Source organism: Electrona antarctica, assembly GCF_951216825.1.
Source record: "Electrona antarctica genome assembly, chromosome: 13".
NCBI classification, from domain to species: domain Eukaryota; kingdom Metazoa; phylum Chordata; class Actinopteri; order Myctophiformes; family Myctophidae; genus Electrona; species Electrona antarctica.
Window position 1 is genome coordinate 17718767 of NC_136794.1, and position 16673 is coordinate 17735439.

At 41.6% G+C, this 16673-nt stretch overlaps 3 protein-coding genes across 7 annotated transcripts; 1 reads left to right on the plus strand and 2 right to left on the minus strand.

Annotated features, from left to right (window-relative positions):
- Positions 1-1134: 1134 nt before the first annotated feature.
- ofd1 (OFD1 centriole and centriolar satellite protein) lies at positions 1135-11216 on the minus strand. Of its 4 annotated transcripts, none has more exons than XM_079517613.1 (22): positions 10896-11216; positions 10578-10781; positions 10394-10462; positions 10280-10307; positions 9970-10077; positions 9694-9830; positions 9423-9596; positions 9210-9316; positions 8974-9093; positions 8075-8148; positions 7446-7537; positions 7090-7279; positions 6210-6340; positions 5909-6020; positions 4665-4850; positions 4266-4419; positions 4070-4161; positions 3251-3382; positions 2804-2964; positions 2535-2717; positions 2268-2341; positions 1135-1800 (listed from the first exon to the last, which is right to left on the minus strand). In XM_079517613.1, exons 1-22 carry the CDS (start codon positions 10989-10991, stop codon positions 1755-1757), a joined length of 2670 nt encoding a protein of 889 aa, XP_079373739.1. In that variant the 5' UTR covers positions 10992-11216; the 3' UTR covers positions 1135-1754. The 4 variants fall into 4 exon arrangements, with proteins under 4 accessions (XP_079373739.1, XP_079373738.1, XP_079373737.1 ...); XM_079517612.1 differs by having other exon boundaries at positions 4665-5150; XM_079517611.1 differs by having other exon boundaries at positions 4665-5156.
- Positions 11217-11462: 246 nt separating this feature from the next.
- On the plus strand, positions 11463-13139 carry trappc2 (trafficking protein particle complex subunit 2). Its single transcript, XM_079518583.1, has 5 exons — positions 11463-11543; positions 11743-11861; positions 11946-12088; positions 12657-12744; positions 12840-13139. The coding sequence occupies exons 2-5, from the start codon at positions 11769-11771 to the stop codon at positions 12936-12938; spliced, it is 423 nt and encodes a 140-aa protein (XP_079374709.1). The 5' UTR covers positions 11463-11543; positions 11743-11768; the 3' UTR covers positions 12939-13139.
- A 529-nt stretch (positions 13140-13668) lies between these two features.
- Positions 13669-16303, minus strand: rab9a (RAB9A, member RAS oncogene family). Of its 2 annotated transcripts, none has more exons than XM_079518582.1 (3): positions 15811-16303; positions 15371-15491; positions 13669-15152 (listed from the first exon to the last, which is right to left on the minus strand). In XM_079518582.1, the coding sequence occupies exon 3, from the start codon at positions 15111-15113 to the stop codon at positions 14505-14507; it is 609 nt and encodes a 202-aa protein (XP_079374708.1). In that variant the 5' UTR covers positions 15114-15152; positions 15371-15491; positions 15811-16303; the 3' UTR covers positions 13669-14504. The 2 variants fall into 2 exon arrangements, with proteins under 2 accessions (XP_079374708.1, XP_079374707.1); XM_079518581.1 differs by having other exon boundaries at positions 15795-16303.
- Between the last annotated feature and the right edge of the window lie 370 nt (positions 16304-16673).

Consider the following 16673-nt stretch of genomic DNA (forward strand, 5'->3'; position numbering starts at 1 on the left):
GCATGGTGGGATAGTGTCATCTACAGTGCTATGCTTTTGTGGTCTGTTGTATGGGTAGGTTGAATGTGGCCCTAATAACCATAATCACCTCATTACAATCACCTGTTGGGTTTGGGCACACTGACACCACTCTGGTTTGGTCATGGTCAGAACAAACAGGTACAGAGAAGAAGACCTCTTTTGTCTTTTCATCTCAGTAGAGTCTCTACAAAATATAAGAAAGAAAATCTAAAAAAGAGAACTTAACTCCTAAGAGACATGGACATAATATGGACATTTCATGGACACTTTAATCCTCTAGCAGACCTTGCTTGTATTGAACTGTACTTTGTACTGTACTTCCTGTGCTTTTTTCTGCACTGTTAATAAAATATTCAATGAATCAATCAATGGCATAATTAATGATGTAACTAAACAGGAGGTGACATCCTTGTACTATCCTTGGACTATCATGCCAGGATGCAATAAATAAAAAATAAATGTTTTCGACCCACTTTAAATTTCAAAAGTACAGTTTTGTAGGAGAACAAACCACCAATGATAGTTGTCAGCTAAATGTTATGTAGGGCAGGCTACAGTAAATCTTTGGAAGGGAGATGACGCTGTGAATAAATTCTCTCTGGAGTGCAAATTATGGAAATGGATGCATTATTAAAACAGAATATTTCAATCCACTTCAAAGGTGAACATTTCAAATATTTTAGGTGCATGCATGACTTTAGTTTGCTGGAGATTTAGCCATGCAGTGCTTCAGGCCTGGGGCCCCCCAGAAACAGTTTCAACAGTATGCAGTGCCTCAGGCCGACACTGATACATACTCATTCTTCACTTGATATTCAAATTGCTCTGTATCTCTTCTCAATGGCACGTGCACGGAAATCTAGGCCTATTATTTTGTAATCCATGTAAATATTAATACGTTGCCTACACGCTAAATTTCCACTGTCCCTGCTAATGTCTTGATAGGTTAGCAGCACATATAGTAATGCAACAAAGGGAAATATGTAGAGCAAAGAGGAGATCCGGGCACACTTAATGTTAAAAGGAGGAAAACTTTATTGAACCGACATGTTTCGACCTATACGGTCTTCATCAGGGAGAGATAAGGGAAATATGTATTGATTATGAAAAGGATCTATTCAAATTGGTTTATTTGTCATTCACTCACACAGGTAAGAGTTCAAAATGTTGGTGACACGTTTGCAATTCCTGGGAGGACTCGGAGCCGTATCAGACAGACACACGCACACACACACACATGAAAACAAAATCAGTTCAACTGCTACAGTCAATGTCAACAGACCTGCATCCTGTGAAAGTGCCCTTTAAGTCAGAAATCTTCATTGCTAAACTGCTCTGTGTAAATATGAATATAAATATGTCAATCTTCATTCCTAGATCTTATAAAGCTGTGATTTCTCAGCCGGGTAACATGACAAATCTGACAGCTGTAATTTCATTCACAGAGTTTGTGTGGTGACACCATGCTACAGTTTACATCCTGGAGCTGTTCTGTCACGGTGGTACATATTCACCGATGCATTCTCTAGTCACAAACTGCACAGAGGTTTGTGTGTGTGTGTCTGTGTGTTCCTGTGAACAATGTCACTAGAATGTATTGGTAAAATCAATTTGATATAATAAAACACTTACAAACACTGTCAACTTATAACAAAATATATACAGTACATGTCAAGTCAACTCATTGTGTTCAGCTCATTATGTATCTTGAGTAGTACTCCTTGAGAAGCAGTTCACCAGAAGTCATCATCCACAGCTCCTTGCGAGTAGACTGCAATGCTGGGGAAACAGGACAGTTGATTAGTCGAAGCCTACATATGCCAATATGAATGTGGGAAATAATTATCATCGCTCAATCAACAAGCCACCGGACATTAATACAAGCTACAATACAGAATGCCAAGGGCTCCAGGACAAAGACACACTTTGCAAAACAAGCTGATAACCCTGTCAGTATTCTCCTGCTTTATTACTGGGCTTTATATCTGGAAGGGAGAGAAAAGTTATTCTGCATCCAAAGGTTAGGTCACACACAAAATGACATGACCTTATTTAAAAAAAAAGATCTATCTTAAGTAATTATGAAGTGTCTGCAAGTTGATTTTCATGTACTGAAATCAATATACAGTACATCACTATCAATGTGCTACAAATGGCAGATTACACAGAGGGTATTCTCAAGTGTACCCGGCAGCAAAAAAAGCTGTCTGTTTTCTCGCCATACAAAGTCAAAACGATTTAGTTACCTGTCATCTTTCTCCTCAGACAAACTCTTCAAATCTGGGCTGATGTGTTGTGGTGGTGCCTCTTGTCCGGGGCTCTGACGCACGCGCGCGCACGCACACGCACACGCACACGCACACACACACACACACACACACACACACACACACACACACACACACACACACACACACACACACACACACACACACACACACACACACACACTTTTAATATACAGAGGATGCAGGTCAAAGCCCCAAGTTTAAGTGCAGGCGTAAATGACTCACCTGTGCACGCTGCTTCTCTCTGGCCTCCAGGACCAGCTTCATGTACTTCTCCAGAGGATTTCCCTCCGAGGACTTCTGCCCGCCGGTCTCCTCATCTTTCTTCTCCTCCTCCTCTTCACGGCCTCCTCTCTCTTTTGCTTCCTCTTCCCCTCCCAGTCCACACTGCACCACTTCTTCAAAAGCCTGGTCAGATGCACATGGTGTTAATGCTCAATCTACATAGATAAGAGGCAGATATTCTGGGGGGAATTCTGTGTTTACATCATTACCGTCTCTTTCTCCAGTCTCTCTAGTTCTCTTAGTTCCCACTCCTTAGCCTCCTCTAGCTCCCTCTGCCGACGAGCCTGCCGTTCCCGTCTCTCCCTCTCCCACCTCAGCTCTTCATCTTCCTCATCTTCGGGAGCAGAAGGTTCACCTGGACGTTGTTGGCCTTCCACAACACACAGCAACTTCAGTTTAGTTCAATTATAGCAGTGTGGGTTCTCTGAGCTGCAATATATTCTACACCTGCCACTGCCAGCATGAGACTGGTGTGAATGTATTCCATGAGAGACTGGTGTTACTGTGTGTATGGATGTATTGCATGAGACAGTAGTAGATGCAATGCATGAGAGACAGTGGTATGGATGTATATGTCTATCGGGGAATTGATAAATGGAAGGTGAAAGACAGCCGTGCTTGTGAAGGGTCAACTAAAGAGAACTTAAGTGACTCACCTCCTCTGTGTGTCTGCGTGTGGATCTGGGTGTCTGGGAGGTCCCGTGGAGCCTGCAGAGGGGCGACAGCGGGGCCATCCTCTGAGAGAGAGATGGCCGTGTCCAGGAGCGGCTCTGGAATGCGGCTGGGCTCTGGAGGGAGACAAACACAATGAGATCTTTTATGCTCCACCATAATGCGGCTTGGCCAAGAGTACCAGCACAGAATACATAATCAGCTGCCCTTCATCTCCACCATTGTGCAGGGGCCACTGAGAGGACACTTTGGAGGCCAGTCACACATTCATAAAGAAAACCCATTACAGATTTGGGAATTTCTATTAGTATAATCCTGAGGGAAATCATGGAAATGAACAGCATTTCTAAATGTTCTGCAAAGTGTCCAGGTATAATGGATGTATGGGGTGTCATCCTGTTTGGACCCCTTCGCAGACCCATGGTCCGACAGTTGGACAAGCCTACTGTACATAGAAAAAATGTTTTCATCGGATGCCTAGCTCATTCTGATTCATTCTGATCATCCCAGACTGTGATCACAGCTTCATGGATTCAGACAGAACAGGAAACCTGCAGGCGGTGCACAGCAGGATCGAGATAATCATAATCTACACTCCAAATCCTAACAAAATACAACCATCTGTGGTGCTACTTAATTGTGCTATACAAGGAGAGACTGCAGAGCACCTTCAGTCACAACGTATATAACAGCCTGATGTTTATCCATTCATCCTGTCTTCTCATAACGTCATGCAGCTGTGTATTCGATGCTTAATGTTTATTCAGAGGCGCACACACTAATCCAACAGCAATGTGGGCTACCTGGGAGGGTCTCTGTGAGGTCTTGAAGGCTTATCTTCTCAGGCTGTGGAGAGGACTCTCTGCTGGAGAAGACACGCTGAACCTGTTCTGGGCTGACACGGACAATGACGGACAGATAAGGCTATAGCATAGTCTGTCCCTCAGTAATTACCAATACTGAACTGTCCTCATTAAAGCCATGCATGCCAGGTGTTACCTGCACTGGTCTCGTGCTGTGCTCTTGAGCTGCGGGCTGCGAGGTGGGCTGAGGTCAGCAGAGGAGTCCCCTGAGGATACCACCCCCCCACGGGGGGGAGGAGAGGGGTGTCTCTTGGGTGACAAGTCGGGGAATGGCACAGGAGAAACAGCAACTAATGAGGGCAAAAAGGCAATTTTGTTTAATATGCACCGCTCCTATAATATAAACAAGATTCAAACACCTGAAGTGTCAGGATATGGGTTTTACTGTGTCAAATTCAGAGAGGGATACCAGTAAGGGTGCTGACGAAGTGAAACACTTTTACAGTTATATTCCCCACAGTTTAAAATGGGATATCACTTTGAATTATTTGACATTGACAGGATAAAATAAATAAAAACGCGTCTGCACTAGTACCTTCCATGGGTGTCGTTTGAAGCTGCTTACTGGAGCGTGGGGTGGAGGACAGGCGGCGGGAAGGAGAGGAGTCGTCTTCACGAGGGCATTCGTCTGCTCTGGACCAGCAGGGCTCGGCAGACGATGGCACACCTGAGATCTGATGCTGGGCCTGCTCTGCCGAGAAGGTTGCTTTCTGCTGGGGGGCTGGGCAGGAGGTTACAATGGGCAGGTGTTGGGGAGAGAGTGGCCTTTGAGAGACCTGAGGTTTCTGGGGCGAGCGAGGGCGGGTGCGATGGGAGAACGGCATGGGATGCGCTTGCTGTGGGGAGTGGGGTCTCATGGAATGCAGTGCCCTCTGCTGATAATTCCTATACACCTGCTCCAGGTTATCCGATTCCCTCTCCAACTCACGAATCCGGAATTTGGTTCCAGCCAGCCACTCCGAGTCAGAGTCCGGAGAGTCAGTCCGGACAGGGTGGCTCCGGTGCCATCTCATGGGCCCACCTATTGCTTCACACACACCATCATCATCACGACCCACCCTGCCCTTCAGCAGAGCCCTGTCCACATAGATGTCAGGGGGAAGCAATTTGTCTGCACTAAGCTCCAGTATAGAACGGTCCACAAGAGAGGGCTTTGGGTTACGCAGCACTTCACGCTCAAGAGCTGCAGTCATCACATGATGAGACGACACACCAAAGATGGAGAAAGAAGGAGAAAAGGAAATGGAAAGAAGAAGAAAAAGATACTATGAGGTCTAATACAAAACGACCAACCACCATGGAAGAGCAAGAATAAGAAAAATCACACCTGTGTGAAGTGAGGGGCGCTCTTATCATTATACATCATCATACATCATCTAATGAACTGAATTTATGTGAATGGTGAGCCGATTTGCTCGTCTACATAGGACGTAAATTTTGCCTTTATTGTCAATGGCATTTAATGTTTGTGTTGCCACAAATTTACGTCATATTTGAGGCACATATGACCAAATTTCTTCTTTCATTGTCAATGGCAAATATGAGACGTGAGGGGACAAAAGATGAACATGTCAAGACTTCCTCTCCTTGTTTGATAGATGTTGTGCATTATGTACTCATTTTAATATGAAGTATATATAGAGGAGAGGAAGCCAGTTCATAAAAGATGAAGATGATTATTGTGTAGGGAAATACACACGATTATATAGAGGAACCAACAGGGTTCAAGGTGACTAACTATGTTGGGAAAAATGTAGAACATGCATGCACACTCGGTACCTTGTTGAGTCTGGGAAAGCTGCATTTTAATTTCCTGTGCATGTGTATTCATCCACTGGGCCCTCTCCTCACACTCAATGAGCTGGGCCTTCAACTGGGCACAACGTTCTACCTACATAAGACACAAGGCAAGACATTACACCCCCCCATAAACACTACAACTCTGAACACAGTTTTGCTCTCTGGCAATACAGATGCAAGGCCACGTTGCAATTAAACAAGCAGTTCTCTCCAGGACAAGATGGCGCTATTTGGGAAAGTGGACCGTACCACACTCTGTAATAAGGCTGGTGTCACTGACCTCACTATGGAGCTGTGCTTGCAGCACCTGTCTCTGGTTGTCAAACTCCTCCTTGTCCAGCAACCGAGCATTCTGCAGCCTCCGGTGCTCGGTGTGTAACGCCAGCTGCTCGACAGACGGCTTGCCCAAATCTGTGAGGGATAATGTGAAACTCCAAAAGTGAGAAAGGTTTGACTAAGTGGATCATCACTGTGTATTTAACTGGCAGAATTCTGAAGTGTTGTGTTGACTTGAGATGAGAGCAAATGCACGCTGTTATTACAGAAAAGAGACCCACTGATCCCCATGATCTATCATTTTACAGGAAGAAGATGGTGTGCTTCAGTGATAGAGCAAGGGAGCGAGTTAAAACATTTGTACTCTGCCTGGAATAGAGCCCGCTGTTCCTCCTTACTGTGCCTCTTTCTCTCTTCCATGCCATTCCCAACCCCAATTCTTCCACCATTTATCTTATGATACAGTAGGTGTTTGCAAAGCTACAGACAGCATGGAGGCCCCTCTTTTGACAGGTGGGGCACATCTAAAAATGTTCCACCACCAATGGGCCAAAAACTTGAGATCTTCACACTACAGTACATTCTCCAGATAGTTCACATTGTCTCGCACCCACCCACTGAAAGCAGCAAAGGAAATAGACTTCATTAGACTTAATAGACTATGAGAAAACTCAAAGGGTGAACTTGGTTATGTTGTTAAATTAAGTAACTTTCAAAGATTATTGAAAGTATTATCCCTTATCACAAGGGAGGCAGTAGGGGATTATTATTACCGCATAACATTAGCTTTGGATGATGATCTGAATGTGGAGGGTGATAGCAATATAATGTTATTAATGTATGCGTCTCCATGGAGGTGCTTGGGATGAGTGGTCGCTCCTCACCTGCACGGAGGAGCCGATTCTCCTCCTGTACCTCTTCCAGTTGCTTCTTCAACAGTCGCAGCTGCCCCTGCAATTCTACCTTCTCTCTCTTCAGGCTGGGGTAGTCCTTCATGGTCTCCAGTCTATCTCTCAGAAGCTCCTTCTGCTGACTAAGAAGAGAAGCCTGCTGCTGTGATGTGTCCAGCTCAATCTAAGGAGAACCAACACAAAGACAAGTATGGATTACAGATGTATTCGTCCTAGATAGTTTAAGTGCATTATATAATTCTTATAGAATTACCCAATACTAAATAAATAAACATTTCCCCATGTGTAAAATATACAAGAGACTCTCAGAATGTGTATGTTATATTTACCTGCAGCCTTCGCAGCTCCGAACAGGCTTTGTTGTGCTCCTCTATTTTGGCATTAACTGCTGCCGACTCCTTTTGTATTTGAGCAGTTTCCACTGAGACAGAAACATAATTTAAATATGACACCGACACCATAACTGAGTGGTAAGAAGTTCTTATTTAGATTAATAAAAAGAAGAAAATCACACCACTTCACACTCGTGTGAAGTGAGGGGCGCTCTTATTATCATTATACATCATCTCATGAACAACTGAATTTATGTGTTTGGTTAGCCGATTTGCTCATCTACATGACGTACATTTGTCATTGACCCTGCCATTGACCCTTCATTGTCAATGGCATTTAATGCCACAAATTTACGTCATATTTGGTGTACATTTGACCTCATTTCTCCTTTCATTGAACTGAATGTAGGTGATTGGTTAGCCGATTTGCTCGTCTACATATGACGTACATTTTCCATTCATTGTCAATGCCATTTAATGTTTGTGTTGGCACAAATTTACGTCATATTTGGCGGACATTTGACCTAATTTCTCCTTTCATTGTCAATGGAAAATATTGAGACGTGTGGGGACAAAAGCTGTATAGGAGGGGCTATACACACACACACACACACACACACACATACCATTGTTTATAGCCTCATTTTCAATTAGCTTTTGTGTCCTCTTGGCAAATCCCTCATCCAACTCACGCTGATACCTAATGATTACAAAAGAAAAAATACAGTAAGAGGCAACCAATATGTTTAGGCTAACATGATATAACTTAAACACTAACCCAGGGATACTCAAATAGCTAGAAGTGGCCTGCAGGCCTGAGTTTGAGTATCACTGCACTAACCTATAGACCAAGGTAGCTCTACAGTATAAAGCCATGTGTTTTTGCTGTTCAATTGTGTTTACCTTCTTGACTATGACCACCAAATTGCAATATACTGTTTCACAGCATCATTGTAAACAGTTTAGTGAACCTCAGCCTCATTACAATAGTTTTGCAATTGCTTTTTGCACTGAGCTAAATTACTACAATAATCCATGTATCCAACTTGTAACATTGTAGGTGTAAGGACACCTTATTGCTTGGCCAAATAAAATTCAATGCTGGAAGCTGATTGTTACCATCAGCCTGCTATGAGCTATAAACATAACTGTAGGGTTGCTTAACTGAATAAGTGATTAATCTAATCATGAGCAATCAAAGAACAATGATGACATGACATCATTCCAAAAGCAATAAACAAAGCTGCTTTAGGGACTAAAACATTTGTGAAGTATCATCACTGGATCTTGTATTTGTCACATTTTAAAGTACCGCATCAGCACTACACCTGTTGAACCCAACACCTGCTCCTTAGGTAGATAAATGTAATCTTAATTAAAATGTGTTAATACCTTAAGAAGTCTTGAACAATAATTTGACACCCCATGGCCCAACTCCACAGTGACATCTTCTGGTTAGTATGAGAACAGTCTCGATGGGAGCTGCATGACAGTGACACATGATAATATTCTTAAATTAAAATACCTCGAAAGATCGTTCTTTAGATTTTGGTCGTAGGTGTCCTCCAAAGTCTTCACAGCCAGTTCTCTCCTCCGAAGTAATTCTTCCGTGGTCTTAATCTTCCCCTCGTGAATTTGGCATGTCCTGTCATCATACACATACAATGTGAGTAACGCACTCTACTTCCTACTATAGGTTAGTTAACGTGGAACGCATTAGTATTTTGTTTAGTATAGTCAAAGGTATGAAATTACCCTTACTTTTCAAAAGCTTCCATTCTCAGTTTCAGCTCATTTTCTCTGTTTCGCACCGTTTCAATTTCTTTCAATACCTCTTGTCTCTGCATATAGATGCCCTTTTCTTCAATCTGTGACAGAGAGAAATCCAACAGTCATAACAAGTGGAATTGTGATGATGTTACACTGTGATCTAGTATAGGGTTTTGATGAATAGACGTTAGTATAAAATTCTACCTCTTGTTGTTTTTGTAACCGCTCAATGGCATTTTTCTCCCTTTTGATCAATGCCTCTGCTTTCCTCTCATACGTCCTCTCCGTGTCTCGTCTCAGCTTTTCAAATTCTTTTTGCGATTGAGATTTTTCTTCCATCTTCACCTTGGCTATTTCAACATCTTTAAAGTGTTGCATCTTGAGAATGAACCAGAGACAATGTAAAACAAATCATAAATAACTCAAGCAAGGATATGGTATAGGTTATGTAGTTGCAGTTTTTAAATAGATATACCTTTGTTTTTATTTCTGCATGCATCTGCGCTTCAATATCTTTTCTATATGCAGCAAGTTTAGATTCATATGAGACCCATCTGTCTCCCCTGGAAGGCAGACTGTCGTATTCCTGGTCAATCATTTTCATCTTCTCCACTGTGAACAGACAAATGCCATTATGCACTGCATCTTACGTTATATGGCCAACATTCAAATACATTTAAAAGACATTGTAGGTCACAATATGCATACGTATGATAGGCGTGAAGACTCAAGTGGAAGTGTTTTATCATACCAAGAGACCCTCTGTAAGTTGGTGAGGTGGTGGTCTGCGTGTCAGCATCACGGCACACCCCATGGGTGTAATATTCTATTAGTTCTGTTAGAAGGTGTATCAGAAAACCTGGAGGATAGGGGGAATATCGTAGAGATCAGGATTCTGTGCCTTGTAGCCTTAAAAAAGAAATATATACACACACACACACACACACACACACACACACACACACACACACACACACACACACACACACACACACACACACACACACACACACAGTATACTTGTAAAAAATAAATAAAGAAGAAACAATACTGTAGCATACCTTTTCTATCTCTTTGTTTGTTTAAAGTCTGTGAAAACAATAAAAAAAATCTGTAATTATCAAAACGTATTTCAATATAAAAAAAACATTCAGAATGATTGTATTACCAATTACCAGCGATCTGTAGAGTGATGATTCTTGACTTATTTTCATAAGCTGAAGAAGATCGGCTGTTGTGAAAACCTGCCAAGCAAAAGCGTTCCAGTTCTAGTCATAACTTCATTATATGGGTATATTACTATTAACTGAATCCTGGGAACTGTGCAATAAATTCGACTTTTGTGCTCAGTCTGCTCACCTTGTCCTTGCTAAGGCCGCTTTCAGGGTAGAATACAGACAGGGTGTACTCATACCTAGATGTTCGTAGATGATCAGCCACAAGACTGTTACAGGCGGAGACCACCAGACAGTCTGATTTCAAAGACACTAGTCTGGGAACTGTGTCTTCTCTACTCACAAGCGGATGCTTTAACTCCTGGATCAGCTGATTACGAAGCTGTGTCTAAATTGGAACAAAGTCACAATAAGGAGGTGATTGGAATAGGTTGGTGGCTAAGATGTATGTTATGTACATGACATGTACAACAGCAGTATTTTCCACCATAGCTTTACTTACTTTTAGTGTATCAAGCACTCCTCTACTCTTGAATGTTTGGTAAAGTCTTTTCCGCAGCTCATCTGGGGATAAAGCTTCTTCCTTGGCAGCAGACATGATAGTCAAGTTCTATTCTGTGTTGATAGAAGTAGTCCAAAAACAACTGTGGACAACAATTAGGGTTTCTGGTTTCATCATAAATTAAGAGGCCGTCCTTTCCCGACTTAGATGGGCACTACTCCATTAGTATGTCACAAAACATACCCCGTAATAGAAATTAGACAGTTTGTTTGAGTCTACTCTCTCCAACATAGCAACCAGCAGCGTCCTTTCTGTTTTTAAATCCAACTGACAATTCTCACTTCCGCGCAGGCGCACTCTTGTGACGTCATTAGATTAGTTTTCCCCAGTTTCCCACACTCCTGCCCTTTTTACTGGGATAGCAAGTAAATTGTAAACAAAAACTGGTGACAACTTATTCTCAAATTAGTATATTTAATACTTAAAACGACAAAATTACTAAACGCGTTTTGCTCTCTGTACTCTGACCTAAGACTCTGACTCTGGCTACGCCTACGTCACGTGCTATAACTATACGCAACGATGTCGCCATCTACTTGCGACTTCCTTCACTCCACTCCACGGAAAGGAATTTGACACAATTGACAGGTAAACAAATGTCTGTTTAATGTAAATTAAATATGACTAGAGTTGGTTGTGTTCAATTTCCTTATAGACCGCATTGATATAATCGTTCTGCAATGTTATGGTTTGTTTTTGTTTTGCGTATATGCGTATGTATGACGATAGGCCATCAGCTTGGTTGAAAACCTTACACAGTTGGGTCTTTTCTTGGAATTAATTTCAGGGCAGCGACTCATTTCTGGAAGGAAAATGTCTGGAAGTTTTTACTTTGTAATGGTTGGACATCATGACAACCCTGTCTTTGAAATGGAGTTCTTGCCACCGGGAAAGGCTGAATCAAAGGTATGTTGCATTTTAACTACAGTAGAGCTCAGGCAAATTGGTCCGAAATGTCATTGTCTTTGTATTGGTTTTATTTGTTAACAGGATGACCATCGTCACCTGAACCAGTTCATAGCACATGCAGCCCTGGATTTGGTGGATGAAAACATGTGGTTATCCAACAACATGTACTTGAAAACTGTGGACAAGTTCAACGAGTGGTTTGTTTCTGCCTTTGTCACTGCTGGACATATCCTTTCAATATTCCATTTGCTGTCTTTTATGGAATGCACAGGTTAGGTCAGTGCCAGTTGCTAGTGATGCTGTTCATTAGTGATATATATAGCCATCGCCTATAGTGTGTTCATTAACAGGGCTTACAGAAAATGTCATTTTCAGGTCAACCTAACTAATTTCATCCAGAAGCCATAAAGGATACAGGATAAACAACTGAAATAGGAAGTGATGAAACAAAAAACAAAATGAGCATGCAAAATAGGAACTGAATCACTATAAATGGAATCTTATAAAAGGGTTCTCCTGATAGGATGACCTGCAATATATTGTTTTCTTCATTAAAGAGCTGTATGTTGTTTTTTTAATCCGATTGTGTACAGCACTTTGGTTGACCTTTTAGCAGTGATTACTATCTATAGACCTTTAACTTACAGCACCTTTCAGTAATAGAGGCTAACTACTAGGGTGGATGTTTGCAAGCATGTGTGCAGTAGATGTACAAGCAATATTTCTTATTTTATGGAAGACAGTCTCATGGATCTGGACGTTGTGGCATTTTTTCCCTTAACTATATGTTCTACATATGAGACTTATTATGCTGCATGACGTACGACAAGAAGATGGAATCAAAAACTTCTTTAATGATGTCTATGATTTATACATAAAGGTAGGTTGACCCTCTTTGTTGCCAAAATATATTTTCCAGAGTTTGGGTGAGATTCAAGTATATTCATTATGTAAAAAATCTCCTTTTTCCCCCAGTTTGCCATGAATCCATTCTACGAAATCAATGCTCCAATACGTTCAACAGCATTTGATAGAAAAGTCCAGTTTCTGGGCAAGAAGCATCTCCTGAGTTGATCACAATGACTGATTTACACTCAATTCTACTATTGTTTGTTGTGTACTGTACATTGTCAGCAATGTTATTGTCATTGCTTTTTTACTCTTGATGTAGGACTCTTGTCCTAGGTTGTAGAAAATATAGATGGGTTATCCAATCAGCTTTGCCTGATACTTTGTAATATAGCCGAACACAATAACATCTTTATGTTTTTTTTTTTAGATCTGAATATTTGGTTGCAACTGTTGTCCAGTCGTGGTATGCATTACTACCCATTGTACCCAAATATCATGTGAATTTAAACCTATAGATATGAATGATTCAAGGCAGTGTTAATTTCGTAGACTAAGATTGATATTTACTATTTAGTCAACTGAGACTAAACAATTTCAGACGTCTAAATAGGACTAAAACTAAATGGTGTGTTCAAAAGACAAAATCAGAATTTGCTGTCAAAATGAACAGATTCAAGGTCTAGATTATGCAGGTTTTGTGTTGAGAATCATTGGGTTTTTATTTGTTTTTACATAACAAATACATTGATTACAAATGAAGCCTAGGTGGACAAACATGAATCTAAATGAATGTTTTACAAATACTAAATGTGGAGTTATTAGTATCAAGTGTTTCAGAAATTCAGATATTAGCAAACAGAAAATCAAACTTTACTCAATCTCATCAGCATTTTGTGACTTAAAATATGCCTGTACTGTCTAATGTAATTCAAAGATCATTAAAAGTGAGGTAAAAACAATACAAAAGTTTTCAAAAATGTAATTACACAAACATCATGCATGTTATATTTGCTTTAATGCTTATTGATGGGATCTTATCCCTCAGTGCTTCCAGCACAAAACCATAACCCATTTAAGGCTAAAACAAAGGTGCAATAATCATGGAAACCCTTCATCTCTGTTACATAAAGTAGTAACTCAACTACTTTTATAGATAGATCTCAGAAAGTCATTTGATTATAAATTATTCTCAGTTGTGCACTTAGGTTATAAATATGGATTCATTACACAGACCATGAATGGAAGTCTACAAAAAATCTGACACTTGCACTGCAGGGTTGTACATCTACATTGATCCTAATAAATCATAGACCGTATACAACGCCTTTTTAAAATAAAGAAAAGGAACATCTTACAATGTGATAAATGAAATAAAACTTGGCAAACATGGTGTTGGTTGGCAATGGCATCTTGTAGGCATCTAGTATAATGGCAAATTCTTAGTTCATGAACTATAGCTCCCTTGTGAAATCTTGAGTCCAGGGTGACAATGTGATTCTTTATTCAGGAACTATTTCACAACCCTGACATCCAAACTGCAGCAGATTAAAGTAGACATTTCTGTACTGTACCGGTATTTGGGTTGATTACTAGTGTTTTGCTTTTCTTGTCTCCTACTCCAATGGACAATTTCAACTACTAGCATGACAAATCTGTGAAAGTACAACAAACCATAAAACCAGTAGCATAATTAGATTAAATAAGATTTTTTTTAGCATTAGCAGTTAGGCCTAGATCCTTCTCACATACGCATAAGAACAGCTTGGCATGAATGTCCACCCCTGGATGTTATGAACAGCAGGTGCCAGTGGTGCGAGGCTTTCTGTGTAGGTTGACCGTGTCTGTAGGGATGAGGTGGTCCGTCCTTTCCTCCATTGCCAAAACCCTCCTCACTGCTTCCTCAAATGCAACTGCCACATTTGTGGCATCCTTGGCGCTGGTCTCGTAATATGGGTGGTTGCCGTTCTCCTGACACCACTGCCGAGCGTCCTCAGCAGTCACCTGCCTCTCTGTCACGTCTAGCTTGTTCCCCAGTACCACAAACGGGAACGTCTCTGGCTCCTTGACATCTGCATAATAGATGAACTCCTTCTTCCAGTTGACCAAGTTGAGAAAGCTCTGGTTGTCATCAACACTGAAGGTGAGCAAGCAGCAGTCGGAGCCACGGTAGAAGGGAGTCCTCAGGCTGCGGAAGCGCTCTTGGCCAGCTGTGTCCCAGATTTGTAGGGTGACCATGTGGCCATCCACTTCCAGGTCTTTGTTGAGGAACTCCACGCCGATTGTGTGGAAAAGGTGTGTGTCAAACTTGTTGGTGACATAGCGGTTCATGAGTGAGCTCTTCCCCACACCACCATCACCCAGGAGAATTACTTTCAACAAGGATGTCTTTGTTGCCATGGTCGATGACGTCCACTAAACTCACTTTGTAGTGATGACCTGATAGGAAGATGGAACATTTATGTATGTGCTGATAACCATTGAAGCAACACTAACATTGTACAGGAGAATGTGCAGTAGTAATATTGAATAAGGAGACTGTGCAGTAATCTCTAGTAATATTGAATAAGGACGGAGCATGAGTGTCAACTACCATCATAACATAAGAGGATAAACACTGACTGGTGACCACTGACCGACCAAGCTGTGTGACTCACCCGTGCCTGGTTTCAGTCTCCCCCTCCACTCCGTCCGGGTCATGTGCTGTAAAAACTGGGCCTTGGTCACATGCGCCGATGGTTCATATTGGTCGGTACATTGTATGTAACGTTCAATCAGCTGTAATAAAGAAACGAGGCAAGGTGTTTCAAACCTTTCATTAATGAATTAAACTATTAGAGCCCTATTGGCCTCCCGTCGTCCTAAAATTATAGCGTTCGTGACATCTCTTTTTCAATCAAATAGCGAATATTTCATATGACCGGGAGTCCCGTGATTTGAGTTGAAATACAAATATACCAAAATACACAACTAACTGCACCATCAGTTTGTAAGTTTCCGCTATAGCCTTATGTCACACATCAACACAAATAGAAATACACCAAGCTAATGTTGGTAGCCTATGTTAGCAAGGATGCTTACCAGAAAGGTGTCGTACCTGGCTTGGTGTGTGCAGTTCAACTACCGTGTCTCTCAAGAATTCAATCACAAATCCAGTAGAGAATCTAATTATGTTTGACAGTCGCCGCAAATTGGCGTTTGTTTCCCCTAAATTAACGGCAGGTCGCTCGTTAAACTTTAAAGACTCGTACCTGCTAACCTAACTAGCTGCTGCTAGCTCAAAAGCAGTGTCGCTAGCCACACACACACAGCTTCTAATATGGGTCATGTGATCCGCTGCTGGGCAAACACAAACATACAGTAGAATGGTAACGTCCCATACTTCCAGAACGAGAGAGATTACAGAAACGTCCTCAAATTTCAATGCTCCTCATATAGGGTATCTAAAATGTCGTCGGACTCGGATACGTATATTTGCAATAATTTGATGCATTTATTTACAGGCAGGTTTCATGGCATGTAGTAGGCTATAATGTATATGGATAGATATGGTCCATGAGCGCGCATTCATGGGCATGGTTGGTGCGTTCACACGGGCAGATGAAACGATGCAAAGACGCGTTATGAATTGATTTGGAGCAGCTACATGTATCGTTCCGTCTTTGCAACGTCATGTCGCTGGCTTCCATTGGCAATGAATGGTAGACTGCATCGTTTAATCTTCCCGTGTGTAGTGAACGCAACATAGCCTGAACATTTTCAGATGACTTCAGCAGCCTTCCGTCCACCTGGAACAGGCATGACGCATCCTCTGCATTTCAATCACTACACACCTTCTTCCACTAGATGGCGGTATTGAATAACTAGCATTAACCTTGTTGACTGAAATGGGGCTACTCATCTGGGCTAGGCGGGTGGCATTGGCACAGTCAGAGACATAAGGCACATTGGGAATTTGGG

Coding starts and splice junctions, on each gene's coding strand:
- ofd1 (XM_079517610.1), bottom strand. CDS start 10,991: ATGTCTGCTGCCAAGGAAGAAGCTTTATCCCCAGATGAGCTGCGGAAA. Junction 3,383..4,069: donor CCTCACAGAGACCCTCCCAG/GTAGCCCACATT, acceptor GTCTCCCTCCAG/AGCCCAGCCGCATTCCAGAG. Junction 2,718..2,803: donor AGAGACTGGAGAAAGAGACG/GTAATGATGTAA, acceptor GCATCTGACCAG/GCTTTTGAAGAAGTGGTGCA.
- trappc2 (XM_079518583.1), top strand. CDS start 11,769: ATGTCTGGAAGTTTTTACTTTGTAATGGTTGGACATCATGACAACCCT. Junction 11,862..11,945: donor CGGGAAAGGCTGAATCAAAG/GTATGTTGCATT, acceptor ATTTGTTAACAG/GATGACCATCGTCACCTGAA. Junction 12,745..12,839: donor TCTATGATTTATACATAAAG/GTAGGTTGACCC, acceptor TTTTTCCCCCAG/TTTGCCATGAATCCATTCTA.
- rab9a (XM_079518582.1), bottom strand. CDS start 15,113: ATGGCAACAAAGACATCCTTGTTGAAAGTAATTCTCCTGGGTGATGGT.